Genomic DNA, 15,668 nt, shown 5'->3' with positions numbered 1-15,668 from the left:
ATCTCGGCGCAATTGTTTATTGTACTCATCAGAGTCATTAGGCCTATGACACACTCCTACTCTCATTTTCCCTTTCCCAGTGTTTATGTCACACCAAACAGACTCAACATTGCACTGTCCACTGGATGCACTTACTTAAATTTTATATGTCTCTTAACTAACAGGATAACTCCTCCTCCTCTGTCTATCCGTTCTCTACACATTGTACTCCAAAAATTCCAATTCTGCTCTGCTTATATCTGTGTGACACCATGTCTGTTATATCCGAACAATATCTGCCTTTGATGTCTTGATCAGCACTTAAAATTCATCAAATTTATTTACTATACTTCTAGCATTGGTGTACATGCATGCACCTGTTCTTACTCTTGGTTACCCTAACACACCTGGGGTGGATGGGATCTACCCCAGGGTAGTTGCTACAATGGATAAAAGGATGGTTAAGTGCGAGAAGACAGAGGGTGGTAATCAATGGGTGCTGCTCTTCTTGGACTAATGTTATTAGTGGAGTCCCACAGGGTTCGTTGTTGGGTCCACTGTTGTTTTGTATATTTATCAATGATATTGATGAAGGTATATCAGGCTTAGTGTCGAAGTTTGCAGATGATACAAAGGTTGGCAGGGTTGTTAATGACAGTAATGGCAGTGTGCTACTGCAACAGGATCTAGATAATTTGGGCAGATGGGCTAAGAAGTGGCAACTGAAGTTTAACCTTGACAAATGCAAAGTACTGCATATGGGTAGAAGTAACCCCAGAGAAACGTACCAACTGTGTGGTACTACACTTAAGGTGGTAGAAAATGAAAAAGACCTGGGAGTAATTGTGCAGTCAGATATGAAGTTTTCTGAGCAATGCAGACAGGCTGCCAGGGCAGGTCATGGGGTTTTGTCAATGATATATAGGAATTTTGCTAGCAGGGAAAAGGAGGTGATTATCCCTCTGTATAAGGCAATGGTCAGGCCACGCCTTGAGTACTGTGTACAGGTCTGGAGGCCTCATTTTGGGAAGGATGTAGATTTACTTGAGCGTGTACAGAGAAGGGCAACAAGATTGGTGAGGGGAATGAAGGGATCCTCTTATCAAAAGAGGCTTAAGTTCTGCAAATTGCAGTGGCTGGAGACTAGGCACCTGCACGGTGATCTGATTGAGGTGTATAAGGCCTCGAATGGGTTCAGCACGCTGAATTCTGATGGGATCCTTCCACTTGTTCAGATTATGAACCTAAGGGGGCATAAATTCAAATTAAGAAAGGACAGATGTAGAATAGATGTGCGGAAATTTGCCTTTAGCCAGTGGGTGGTTAATTGCTGGAACAAACTTCCATCTGTCGTTGTGGAAGTTGATAGGTTGAATAAATTTAAGGAGGAACTGGACAGGCATTTGGATGGAATGGTGTGTTTTTTTTTTTTTTTTTGGCTGATGCTACATAAGCTCATACATTTGCTTTCTTGCATCACATGCCACTTCTACTACTACTACTACTCCCCATGTATTTACTTGTTCCATGATGGCTCCTAGCAGCTCTTGGAATCCCCAGCAACTTACTCTCTAGGCTGCTGCTCATTACAATAGAAGTAGTACAAAAATCGCTTTCGCCTCTGCCTGTGGCTACTGTTAATCTTTTAGTCTGTGAATCCCCCCAGGCTAGCAGTTTTTTGACCCACTTAACACTGCCTCGATAGCACTGCAAATATTCTTGCACCATTTCTATTTAAGTTTATCCCATCCCTGCAGTAGCAGTCTCTCCTGTTAGCAAGCACAGACCATGCTGAAAAAATTATACTCCATGAGCCTTGCACAATCTCTCCAGGGCTGAATTGATTGAGAAGGCTCTCATCATATACTTCCTCCTATCGTGTGTGGGCAGACACTTACAAATTTTTAGGTTCCTCTGTAGCCAGGTGGGAAGGAGCAGCAGTGTGTATCACATGCTTCTTGATTAGACCGGGGTTCGAGCCCATCACCACCAAATATGGAGGATGCGGAAAGGTCAAGGAATGACCACCGTATATTCCCAGAGCAATATGGCCTTAGTTGCTAATGCTCCTAAAAACCAAATAACCAAATAACAAACAAACAAACTTACAAATTTAACCTGAACTTGCGACTTTTCTTTAACATTTACTTGTACTTGTTAAGTAAATCTGCAGATCTCTTACTTTTGTCATTAGTGCCAATGCGTACAATAATATCACTTTTATGCCTTTAAAAGATGATATCTGCTCTACAACATCATCACCTTTTGCCCCTTGCAGACATACCCTGGTCCTCTTCCACCTATCTTTTTTCCTAAATATATTCCTCATCTTCCTGACAGTAGAGTCACCAACAATAACTAGTTCCTGTGGGACCAGCACATTTTGCTTTGGAGATTACCACTGTGTTGCCTGATGCACAGGAGTGAGCTCTGTCATTAAGTTGAACAGCTAAAAGCTTCATGGGCCCCTCTTATTCTTCATAAGACCTCATAAAACCACATCTGGTGAGTATGGGCTTGGCACACCCAGGGTCCTAAGCTGGATATTATCATTCTTCTCTTCCTTGGTGATTCCCTTCTACTTCTGACACACTCTCTCTCTCTCACTCAGGGTAACTCAGAAAGAATTTTTTTTTGGCTGGAGCACCATTAGCCTCAGGCTTCGTTGCATCATATGGCTAATAATAATAATAATAAGGTCAAGACCATCCATCGCCACCAATTGGAAGTGCTTCCTGCGCTAGTGATCACCCAGGAAGGGAGAAAATGCCAACACATGAAGTGGAGCATTGAAATGAATACATTCTTCATGCAAGCATACGACAAAATAACGAAGCTGGAGACTGATATGACAACTTACAGGGCGCAACTACATACCAAGTGGCTGGAATGATTCCCAGATATTCAGGTCACCGAACAGCAAATAGCGGACCAGAGAAGGACCATCGTCACGAAGAACTTGATAGCTCCTGCAATCTTGGAAAAAATCAAGCAGGACGTGAGCGATCAACTACAAAGGTTAAAGAATGCGAAACGACAGGAGGAACATACCATCACCGAACCAGAGGAGGGACAGCAAGAAGAAATACTACCCACAGCAGCTGAAGTTGAAAGAGATGAAGTCATGATATCCAGAATAGAGGACGGCTGGAAGAAGACCCTAACAGAATTTGAAGGAATGGACTCCACAAAGACTCACGTGATACCAAAGCAGAGGCCAAATAGAACCTTATGGAGAGTCACAGACCACCTGAATCGGCACATAATACCGCATTACCTTGACAGCAATGGTGCAACACTGGAGGCCATCCACACAGACGTGTATTGTGCTGTGGTATCAGCCACAAGGATTAATGGGAGAAGCAAGAGACCAGCAGCAGAAGAACAGAAAACAGAAGGAACCACCAGCTTGGGAAAGAAGACTTCAGCTGAAGATAGAAGAACTAAGAGTCAAGATAGGCCAATTTACCCATACCAACAGGGCAATAAGAGTAAGAATTTAATTGGAAAAGTGAAGAGCATCCTCAAGAGAGAGAGAGACAGCGTCCACAGCACATAAAAGAGACAAAAAATCAGAGAATAGGAGAGTACTTGGACACATTGAAGCAGAACCTCCTTGCACTCAGCAAGAGACTATGCCAATACAAAGAGAGCTCCCTGAGGAAAATAAACAACCGAATCTTTGATGAGGACAAAAGAGGCTTCTACAGGAATTTCGGAGAAGGCGGGAAAGAAGGGAATGGATCACCCGAGAAGAAGATAATTGAGTAGTTCTGGGGAAACATATGGAGCAGGGAAGTAAGACAACAACCGGGCCACCTGGATAGAACAAGAACACAAGAAAGCCAAGGACGTTCAAGAAATCAGAGAGGGGAGATTCGGGAAGAAGTAAAACAGACGATTAAGAACACTCACAACTGGCGAACTCCAGGAATAGATAACGTCCACAACTACTAGTACAAGAAGCTCACTTGCACACACAAGCACCTGGCAGAGCATTTCCCCTGAATGATAAGGCACCCAGAGACAATCCCAAAGTTTCTCATTTAAGGAATCACATATCTGAAGCCTAAAGACAAAGATACAAGAAATCCGGCAAAATATAAGCCAATACCTGCCTCCCAACAATGTACAAGATCGTGACCAGTGTATAACCAGGAAGATATCAGACCACTTGGAGAGCCAGAACATAATGGCCGAACAGCAGAAAGGATGCAAGGAGCAATTAACCATAGATGCCGCGGTTATGGATCAAGCCTACAAGAAGTGCCGCAACATGTACATAGCCTACATCGATTACCGCAAGGCCATCGACTCCGTGCCTCATAGCTGGATAATAGAGGCGCCAAGCATCTAAAAGTCAATCCGATAGTGACAAACTTCCTAGGAGAAATGATGGCGAAATAGAGTACCACCATTAAGGTCGAAAACATCACAACCAGGCCAATCCCCATCACGGAGATGCCCTGAGTCCATTGTGGTTCTGTCTAGCACTTAACTTGCTATCATCCATGCTCAACAGTAGCAAGTACGGATATAATCTCAAAGAAGGAAGTACATCCTCACCCACCTGATGTACATGGATGACATCAAGCTCTATGCAGGAACCGAGAAGCACCTCCAGCAACTACTCCAGATCACCGAAGAATTCAGCAATGATATTAGGATGGAATTTGGTCTAAACAAATGCAAGACCCATGGATTGCACCAGAGAAAATTAGTCAACCGAAACTACCAGCTACAGACTGGTAAAGAGATCGAAGCCATGGCAGAGGGAGAGGCCTACAAATAATTGGGGATGATGCAGGCCCAGCAGTTACAGCACAAGGAAATTAAGGTCTGCCTGACCAAAAAATACCATTAGGGACTCAGATGCCTGCTGAATGGAGGGAACACAGTTAAAGCCATAAACACCTATTTAGTCCCAGTGCTAACATACTCCTTCGGGGTCATAGATTGGACTAACACTGAGCTGGAGGATATCATGAGAAAGACAAGGACAATGATGATCAAGAGCCGAAAACCACACGAAATCTGCTGTGGAGAGACTGACAATTGCCCGAGAGGAAGGGGCTTGATAGACCTCATTCAGCAACACAAGACAGCGATAGTTAACCTGAAGGATTACTTCCAGAAACACACAGCAGCACCCCACCAGGCCATAAGGAAGATAGACAAGTGGTATACCACACTCAACCTCAGCGAAGAGCCCCCCCAACCAGGAGGTACAAATGAAGCTAGAAAGATGGGCAGAGAGACGCTACAATGATCTCTATCAAGATCACATAGATAAAATTGCTTCCAATATATGGCTCACAAGCAGGACGCTCTTCCCCGAGACTGAAGGATTCATGCTCGCTATCCAAGACCAGGTAATCAACACCAGGAACTACAGAAAATACATCACCAAGGAGCCTGGAGTGTTCGATGACACATTTCAATGATGCCACCTGGGCTCAGAAACGATCCAGCACATCACTGCGGGATGCAAGGTGATTACCCAGACTGAGTAAACTCATAGACATGACCAGATAACCAGGATAATACATCAGAAGCTAGCAAGGAAATGCCAGTTGATCGAAGAAAGTGTACTGTACTACAAGTATGAACTCCAGGCAGTACTAGAGACCCCAACCCACAAGTTGTACTGAGACCGTGCCATAATAATCGATAGGACAATCCCGCACAACAGACCACACATAACCCTTGTGGACAAGAAGGAAAAGGCTACCTATCTGATTGACATAGCAGTACCGAACACTGGCAACCTGCAGAAAACCCATGGGGAAAAAATCAGGAAGTACACGGACCTAAGACAGGAGATCAAAGAGATGTGGTATATGCAACAAGTAACGACCATCCCGATCATCGTGTCAACCACAGGTATGGTGCCAAAGATCCTACATAACAGCCTAGCAGCAATAGGTCTCCCAGCGAACACCTACAAGGAACTCCAGAAAGTCGCAATCCTGAACATCTGTAGGATAGTCAGTTCCTCGACCAACAGTAACAGCAGACATAACAACAGCCACCCTGTGTACTTGATAGCAATACCCGTCACGAGGTGGAACCCCCAATCAAGGAGAAATAATATAAGAGTAATAATAATAATAAGTGTCTTCACATAAGACTTCAATAAACCTCTGAATGTTGCAGGAGATATATTATATCATGTGGCCAGGATTGTAACCTGTAGATCTGTTGATCCATGTTATGCCAAAAATGTTCTATGGGATTGATATCCTGAGAATTCTGCTGGCAATTTAGCCCTTGTAAATCACTTTCATGTTCAGCAAACCACTTTGAATGAAATCGGCAAAGTAATAAGCTGCATTATCCTGCTTGTACACACCACAAAGGGGGTGTACATATTCAGCCACATATTGTTTGGGGAGGGTCCCACCAATGGTTTCCCACAACTGCACCATACTATTTTCTTACTATGTAGTGTGAAGTGTACATTACTCTGTAATAGCCAGAGAAAAGTATTGTGTGTGTGTGGTATGTGCAAAGTATTTTGTTGGGTTCTGTTGTGGTCTGGCTCTTGGCTGCAGGACCCCTAATGGGACCCCAAAAATGTAGATAATATTGCTCACTTGTAATCTGTTAAATGACAAATAAAACATTGATTAATTGTAATGCATTGTATATTAAAATGCAGACAGAAAATGCTGTATAATTTAGAGAATATTGGTAGGGAATGGTACACAGAAGAATGTGAGTATTTCCAGATTTCAAAAATAACAGAAAATTTTTTAAAAATGGCATCTGTCATAAACCGTGAAAATTTATGTAATAAACCAAAGTATGCTATGGAATAGATAAATTCTCTCATAAATGACATTATAAATAGTTTAAATAGCATGATATATGTTTTTGGAGGAGTGCCGTTTATATTTATCACAGCACAGACTATATTTAGCAATCACTTTGCAGAAGTGAGAGATTAGTGTCAAATAAGGCTAATCTTTCATTAAATACTTTGGTTTGCTAATCTATTTTTTTTTTTTCATAAAAAGTGCACAATGAGGTAGTAGTAGTAGTAGTGGCACATGATGCAAGAAAGCAAGTGTAGCAGCTTATGCAGCATCAGCCAAAAAAAAAAAAAAAAAAAAAAATCACACCATTCCCTCCAAATGCCTGTCCAGTTCCTCCTTAAATTTATTTAACCTATCAACTTCCACAACGACAGATGGAAGTTTGTTCCAGCAATTAACCACCCGCTGGCTAAAGGCAAATTTCCGCACATCTATTCTACATCTGTCCTTTCTTAATTTGAACTTATGTCCCCGTAGGTTCGTAATCTGAACAAGTGGAAGGATCCCATCAGAATTCAGCGTGCTCAACCCATTCAAGGCCTTATAGACTACAATCAGATCACTGTGCAGGTGCCTAGTCTCCAGCCACTGCAGTTTGCAGAATTTAAGCCTCTCTTGGTAAGAGTATCCCTTCATTCCCCTCACCAATCGTGTTGCTCTTCTCTGTACACGCTCAAGCAAATCTACATCCTTCCTAAAATGAGGCCTCCAGACCTGTACGCAGTACTTAAGGCGTGGCCTGACCATTGCCTTATACAGAGGGACAATCACCTCCTTTTCCCTGCTAGCAAAATTCCTATATATCATTGACAAAACCCCATGACCTGCCCTAGCAGCCTGTCTGCTAGGGCAGGTCATGGGGTTTATAACTAGATTGTGTTCTAAAGTTTATAACTAGATTGTGTCAGGTTTATAACTAGATTGTGTTCTAAAGTTTTTTGAGCTCAAATGTGAAATTTTATTTCTAATAATGTTATTTTGAACTTTTTAGCCGACATCACCATTGATGGTAATCATAATCACATGATTAGGTTTCCATGGAAAAGACCAGATAGGTGCCTTCATTGGAGACTTTTAAAGCTCGCACAGTCAAAAGATAGAATAATACGGCATTTAGCTATTAAGACTCTTTCTGAATTGCCTAATTTGAATGGTAAGTCCTTTACACAGTATCAATAGTACATATTTCGATTGGAATATTCAACCTAGTTTGGTATAATATTGAATAGAAAGAGACAGTACTTTTCTACTAAATATATTAAATTGAGTGACAGGGATAGAATGCAGAGCTGCTTTATTATGTATGAAGTTGTTTGATTTGAATATTAGTTCCATAAGGACAACAATTTCTTGATTCAGTTTGATATTAATATTTTTATAAGTGCATGTGACATCATATATTGGATAAGTACATGTGATATCAAAATTTAAATTACAAATGTGGGTCATAACCTAAAAACAAAATGGGAATTGATGCTCTAGGTGAAAAAGGGTGAATGAGTACCATAGCCATAGGTTTTTTCTTACTATGTAGTTTCAAGTTTTTCATACAGTGCAGAAGTGACAGATAAAGGTTGACTGGTTGGCATCATTCTAAGCAGTATTTGAGATGGTAAAATTAGCATTAGTCAAGGCATACAATGCAAGAAAGCAAGAGCTTATACAGCATCAGCCAAAAAAAAAAAACCCTTAACATTTCATCATCCCATCCATTCACTCCAAAGGTTTGTCCAGTTCTTCCTTGAATTTATTTAAGCTATCAACTTCCACAACAACAGATTTAAGTTTGCTCCAGCAATCAACCACCCGCTGCTAAAGGTAAATTTCTGTGCATCTGTTCTACAACTGTCTTTTTTCAATTTGAATTTATGCCCCCTCAAGTGTGTAATCTGAGCAAGAGGAAGAATTCCATCAGCAGTGAGCTTGCTCAAACCATTCAAGGCCTTATAAACCTCACTCAGATCACCTTGCAGGTGCCTAGTCTCCAGACACTGCAATTTGCAGAACTTAAGCATTTCTTGGTAAGAGCAACCCTTTGTTCTGCTCACCAATCTCATTGCCCTTCTCTGTACTCATTTCAGCAGCTCTACATACTTCCTAAAATGATGCCTCCAGAATTATATGCCATACTCAAGGTGAGGTTTGACCATTGCCACCTCCTTATCCCTGCTAGCAAAATTCCTGTATATCAAAATTCCAGTAACCTGCATATTCAAAAGACCCAATGAGCTGCTCTGGCAGCCTGTCAGCAATGCTCAGAAAATTTCATATCTGACTGCACAATTGCCCCAATGTCTTCTTCATTCTCCACTATCCTGAGTGTAGTACAGCACAGTTGTTCTGTTACTCTGGAGTTTCTAATGCCCATATGCAGTACTTCGCATTTGTCAATGTTAAACTTCAATGCCACCTGTCAGCCCATCTGCCAAACTTTTTTAAATCCTGTAGCAGTAGTGTTTAGATCCTGAGCAGTAGTGTTGGTAGGGTTGTTATTAACAACCCTACCAGCCTTTGCATTATCTTTGGACACTAAGCCTGATATACCTTCATCAATATCGTTGATAAATATAAAAAACAACAATGGGCCCAACACCCTGAGGGACTCCACTAATAACATTAGCCCACAATGAGCAGTGTCCCTTGATTACCACTCTGTCTTCTCACACTCAACCATCCCTTTATCCATAATAGTAGTTTCCCTTTAATGCCATACTGCTCCAATTTCAGTCTTTCAACAGTATCAAAAGCTTACCTGAAATCCATGTATATGATATCAAAAATTATTTTTTGCATTCAGTTCCTTTGTGACCACATCATTGTATCCAATCAAATTGCTCAGACAGTATATAATTACAGTCTTGTCTAGATAATCCTGTAAATTACAGACCTGTAAGTTTAACAGAAGTTAAACTTACAGGTCTGTAATTACCCGCATGACCCTTTGATCTCCCTTTGTGAATTGGAGATACATTTGCACATCTTCGGTCCACGGGGAGCTCCACTGAGTCCAAGGATGCTCTCATAATTATGACTAAGGGTTTGCTTACTTCCTTTGCCACCTCCTTTAATATGACTGGATAGATCTCATCCACCCCAGGTGCTTTTCTTATATTTAACTTCAACAATTTCTCCTCCACTTTGTTCTCAGTTATTACAAAGCCACTTAGCTCCCTGTCAGAGTTTAATAAACTTCTGGCCTCTACTTCTCCACAAAATTCCTTATGTATGAATATAGATGCAAAATACTCATCGAGTTTGTCAGCTACTTGAGCAGGATCAACAACAGTCGAAACTTCGATAACAAGTGGACCAATCTGATTCATCCCTGTCCTTTTAGAGTTTACATAAGTAAAGAAGTCTTTGCTGTTTTTCTTTGCATCCTTTGCCAAGGATTTCTTGTAATCTCCAGTCGCTTGACTAACCTCCTTTATTTCTTTATTGCGGACTAGTTATTTCTGCCTGCCATAAGCTTCTGTGTTGGCTGATAATTTATATGAATCCATGCATTTTTCTTCTATGCAACAAGTCTCATTAGCTCATCTGATGTCCATTTAGGCATAAACCTTGAACAGTATTTCTTAGTTTAGCATTAGCATTAGTAGAGGCATTTGATGCAAGAAAGCAAGCTTATGCAGCATCAGCCAAAAAAATTAAAGTAAAATAAATAAATAAAAAATAACCACTTCCACTTCACCCCTCTGTTCGTTCGAAATACCTGTCCAGCCGAGCTTTAAACTTATTTAGGCTATCAATTTCCACGACAAGTGATGGAAGTCTGTTCCACCTACCAACCACCCGCTGGCTAAAGGCAAATTTCCGCACATCTATCCTACATCTGTCTTTCCTCAATTTGAATTTATGCCCTCTCAGGTGATTATTCTGAGCAAGAGGAAGAATCCCATCAGCATTGAGCATGCTCAAACCATTCAAGGCTTTGTACACCTCTATCAGATCACCTCGCTGCTGCCTAGTCTCCAGACACTGTAATTCGCAAAACTTAAGCCTTTCTTCGTAAGAGCACCCCTTTGTTCCATTCACTAATCTTGTTGCCCTTCTCTGTACTCGTTCCAGCAGCTCTACATCCTTCTTGAAATGAGGTCTCCAGGCCTGTATACAGTACTCTAGGTGTGGCCTGACCATTGCCTTATACAAGGGAATAATCACCTCCTTATCCCTGCTAGAAAAATTCCTATATATCATTGACAATACACCATGAGCTACTCTTGCAGCCCGTCTGCACTGCGCAGAGAACTTCATATCTGCCTGCACAACCACCCCCAGGTCCCTTTCATTCTCTACCACTGCCAGTGTAGTACCACAGAGTTGATACGTTGCTCTGGGGTTGCTGTTTCCCATATGTAGTACTTTACATTTCTCAATGTTAAACTTCATTTGCCACCTCTCAGCCCATCTGCTCAACCTTTCCAGATCCTGTTGCAGCAGCATAGTGTCAGTAGTGTCCTTGACAACCCTGCCAACCTTCGTATCGTCTGCAAACTTGGACATTATGCTTGATATACCATCATCAATATCATTTATAAATACAGAAAACAATAAAGGACCCAATACTGAACCCTGAGGGACTTCACTGATAACATTAATCCACTATGAGCAGTGTCTATTGATTACCACTCTCTGTCTTCTCTCCCTCAACCACCCCTTTATCCATAGCAGCAATTTGCCTCCACTGCAGCACAAATTGCCTCCAATTTGTGCAGCAGTCTTCCATGTGCAACAGTATTAAAAGTCTTTCTAAGATCCAAGTATATATATCAAAGTTATTCCCTGCATCATAGTATCCAATCAAATTGGTCAGGCAAGACTTCCCCTTAACAAAACCATGCTGTGTCTGAGCTATAACTGAAGTCTTGTCTTGATGATCCTGCAGTGCTTCTTTAACCAGTGCCTCCATTAATTTTCCGGGAACAGAAGTTAAACTCGCAGGTCTATAATTACTTGTGTCAGCCTTTGATCCTCCTTTGTGAATTGGGGTCACATTTGCACATCTCCAGTCCATGGGTACCTCCCCTGAGTCCAAGGAAGCTCTCATAATTATGGCTAAGGGTTTGCTTACTTCCATTGCTGCCTCCTTTAATATAACTGGATAGATTCCATCCACCCCAGGTGCCGTTCTTGTGTTTATCTTCAACAATTTCTCCTCCACTTTACTCTCAGTTATTACAAGATTCTCTAGCTTACTGCCAGAGTTGAATAGACCTCTGTCATTCCCCTCACTGAATAACTCCTTATGTGTGAATGTCGATGCAAAATATTTATTTAGTTTGTTAGCTACCTGAGCAGGATCATCAACAGTTGACCCATCGATATCAAGTGGACCAATCTGATTCATCCCCTTCCTTCTAGAGTTTACATAAGTAAAGAACTCTTTGCTGTTTTTCTTCGCATCCTTTGCCAAGGATTTCTCGTAATCTGCCTTCGCCTGCCTAACCTCCTATGTAACTTGGTTACAGATCAACTTGTATCTATCATAGGCTTCTGTGTCACGTGTTAATTTGTATGTATCCCATGCATTTTTCTTCTCTGCCATATGCCTCATTAGTTCATCTGACATCCATTTTGGCCTAAACCTTAACAATATTTCTTAGTTGGTATGTGAAACCTAGTGGCTTCCAAGATAAGTTCTTTGAATGCTTCCAATTTTGAATTTGCTGTTGGTAACATCATCAGTTGATCCCACTGTATAGAATTTAAATACTGTCTCAGTCCACTGTAGTCGCCTTTACGAAAGCAATACCCCTTCCCTTTATCCCTAATGGTAGTTACCTCTTTGAGTAAATCCCACTTCAGAACACTGTGATCACTGCCACCTAGTGGTTCATTTATCTGCAGATTCTTAATGCATGAAGAATCACTACTGATAATCAAATCAAGAGTATTACTCCCTCTAGTTGCCTCCCGAACATGCTGATGTAGAAAACAATCATCCAATAAATCCACAAAAGCCTTGCTAGTGTGTGAGTGACCAGCCCCCAAATTCCAGTCAATATCTGGGAAATTAAAATCCCCCATAATAAGACTCTCTGATTTACTGGCCCACTCTATTTCTCTGTACAGTTTCTTATTATACTCATCAGAGTCATTAGGCCTATAACACACTCCTACTCTCAATTTTGATCTCCCAATGCTTATGTCACACCAAACTGACTCGACAGTGCACTGTCCAGCGATGTCGACTGGCTTCACTTCCTTGGATTTTATGTGTTTCTTAACTAATAGCATAACCCCTCCTCCCTTCCTCTCCTGTCTATCCTTTCTGTAGACATTGTACTCCCCAAATTCCAGTTCTGCATTCCTTATATCTGTGTGACACCACGTCTCTGAAATCCCAACAATATCTGCCTTTGATGTTTTGAGCAATACCTCAAATTCATCAAATTTATTTACTAGACTCCTAGCATTGGTGTACACGCAAGTATACATGCACCTGCTCTTCCTCTTAGCCACCCTAACACAACCCATGTGTTTACTTGTACCCCAATGATTCCCAGCAGTCTCTGAAATATCCTGCATTTTATTTTCCAGGCTGCTGCTCATTCCAATAGAAGCAGTGCAAGAATCACTTTCTCCTGTGCCAGTGGCTACTGTTAATCTATTAGTCCTTGTATCCCCCCAATCTAGCAGTTTTCCAACCCTCCTAACACTGCCTCGATAGCATCAGCAAACATTCTTGCACTCTTTCTATTTAAGTGTATCCCATTCCTGTAGAAGCAGTCTCTCCTGTTAACAAGTACAGACCAGGCTGAAAAAAATTCTACCCCTTGAGCCCTGCACAATCTTTCCAGGGCCGAATTGATCGACAGGGCTCTCATCATATACTCCCTCCTATCGTGTCTGGGCAGAATTGCAGACACTTTCAAATTCAACTCTAATTCACGACTTTTTTTCATCAGTGACCTGTACTTGTTAAGTAATTCCGCCGGACTCCTACTCTAAATATCATTTGTGCCAACGTGTACAACTATATCACCTTTTGTGCCCTTAAAAGATGATATCCACTCTACAACGTCATCAACCTTTGCCCCTGGCAGACATACCCTGGTCCTGTTCCACCTATCCTTTTTACAAAGCATGTTTCCCATTTCCCTGACAATAGTCACCAACAACTATTAGTTCCTTTGGGACCAGCGTATTCTGCCTTGGGGGCTGCCGCTGTGTTGCGCGATGACCAGTGCAAGCTCTGGCATTGGTGTGGGCAGCTGAGAGCTTGATGTGCCCCTCACTTGTAATCCTTCGAGGGCATCCACCGTCCTTCAAGCTCTCATATAGGCCCATAACAATGCTGAGTTGACACCTGATTTCCTTACACTCCTTGCATCGCGCACATACAAAGACATCCCCCATGGCAGTATCATGTCCCATACCTGACTGCTCCGCAAACATCAAGCAAATAGTGCATCTTAAAAGGCTGTGATTCAGAGGGCAACTGCCCCCCCTCAGTTCTCCTCTGAGCCCCAGCATTCCCATTAGCTTGAGCCTTTTGCTTTGCTGCTCTGGTTTGAGTTATGATTTCGATTTACTTTCAATAAAAATTTCAATTTCAGTACAAAATTAAATCCTAAACTTGTATCCCAACACAGTTATAACGCTATATTTATGTTTCAGTAACGAGTGTTATCTACGAAATCTACAAGTGTTATCTACGAAATATTTATGTTTCAGTAACGAGTGTTATCTACGAAATCTACGAGTGTTATCTACGAAATATTTGTTTCAGTAACGAGTGTTATCTACGAAATCCCCTTATATAACTTCCGTATCAAGTTATGTATTAATTATTTATTTTTACTAATTATTTATATTACGTAACCTAAGTGGTTATATGTATAGTTAAAAGTACAATTTAATTGCCAATGAAGTTCGACAAGATGGACTGAGACAGTATTTAAATTCTATACAGTGGGACCAACTGATGATGTTACCAACAGCAAATTCAAAATGGGAAGCATTCAAAGAACATATCTTGGAAGCTACTAGGCTTTACATACCAACTAAGAAATATTGTTCAAGGTTTAGGCCAAAATGGATGTCAGATGAACTAATGAGGCATATGGCAGAGAAGAAAAATGCATGGGATACTTACAAATTAACACATGACACAGAAGCCTATGATAGATACAAGTTGATATGCAACCAAGTTACAAAGGAGGTTAGGCAGGCGAAGGCGGATTACGAGAAATCCTTGGCAAGGGATGCAAAGAAAAACAGCAAAGAGTTCTTTACTTATGTAAACTCTAGAAGGAAGGGGATGAATCAGATTGGTCCACTTGATATTGATGGGTCAACTGTTGATGATCCTGCTCAGGTAGCTAACAAACTAAATGAATATTTTGCATCGACATTCACACATGAGGAGTTATTCAGCAAGGGGAATGCCAGAGGTGTATTCAACTCTAGCAGTAAGCTAGAGAATCTTGAAATAACTGGGAGTAAAGTGGAGGAGAAACTGTTGAAGATAAACACAAGAAAGGCACCCGGGGTGGATGGGATCTATCCAGTTATATTAAAGGAGGCAGCAAAGGAAGTCAGCAAACCCTTAGCCATAATTATGAGAGCTTCCTTGGACTCAGGGGAGGTACCCATAGACTGGAAATGTGCAAATGTGACCCCAATTCACAAAGGAGGATCAAAGGCTGACACAAGTAACTATAGACCTGTGAGCTTAACTTCTGTTCCAGGAAAATTAATGGAGGCACTGGTTAAAGAAGCACTGCAGGATCATTTAGACAAGACTTCAGTTATAGCTCAGACACAGCATGGTTTTGTTAAGGGGAAGTCTTGCCTGACCAACTTGATTGGATACTATGATGCAGTCACAAAAGAACTGGATGCAGGGAATAACTTTGATATTAT

At 41.4% G+C, this 15,668-nt stretch overlaps 1 protein-coding gene across 1 annotated transcript in view; it reads left to right on the top strand.

The window, feature by feature from the left end:
- LOC150078317 (protein SERAC1-like) overlaps positions 1 to 15,668 on the top strand; it is a 295,680-nt gene that overhangs the window by 37,020 nt on the left and 242,992 nt on the right. The window contains exon 3 of the mRNA XM_090384527.1: positions 7,789 to 7,950. Coding sequence (XP_090240653.1) covers positions 7,789 to 7,950 — 162 coding nt within the window. The remainder of the gene's footprint in view (positions 1 to 7,788; positions 7,951 to 15,668) is intronic.

Source organism: Mastigoproctus giganteus, chromosome 11, assembly GCF_048544385.1.
Source record: "Mastigoproctus giganteus isolate SK-2022 chromosome 11, ASM4854438v1, whole genome shotgun sequence".
Taxonomy (NCBI): domain Eukaryota; kingdom Metazoa; phylum Arthropoda; class Arachnida; order Uropygi; family Thelyphonidae; genus Mastigoproctus; species Mastigoproctus giganteus.
This window is presented reverse-complemented; position numbering and strand designations above follow the sequence as displayed.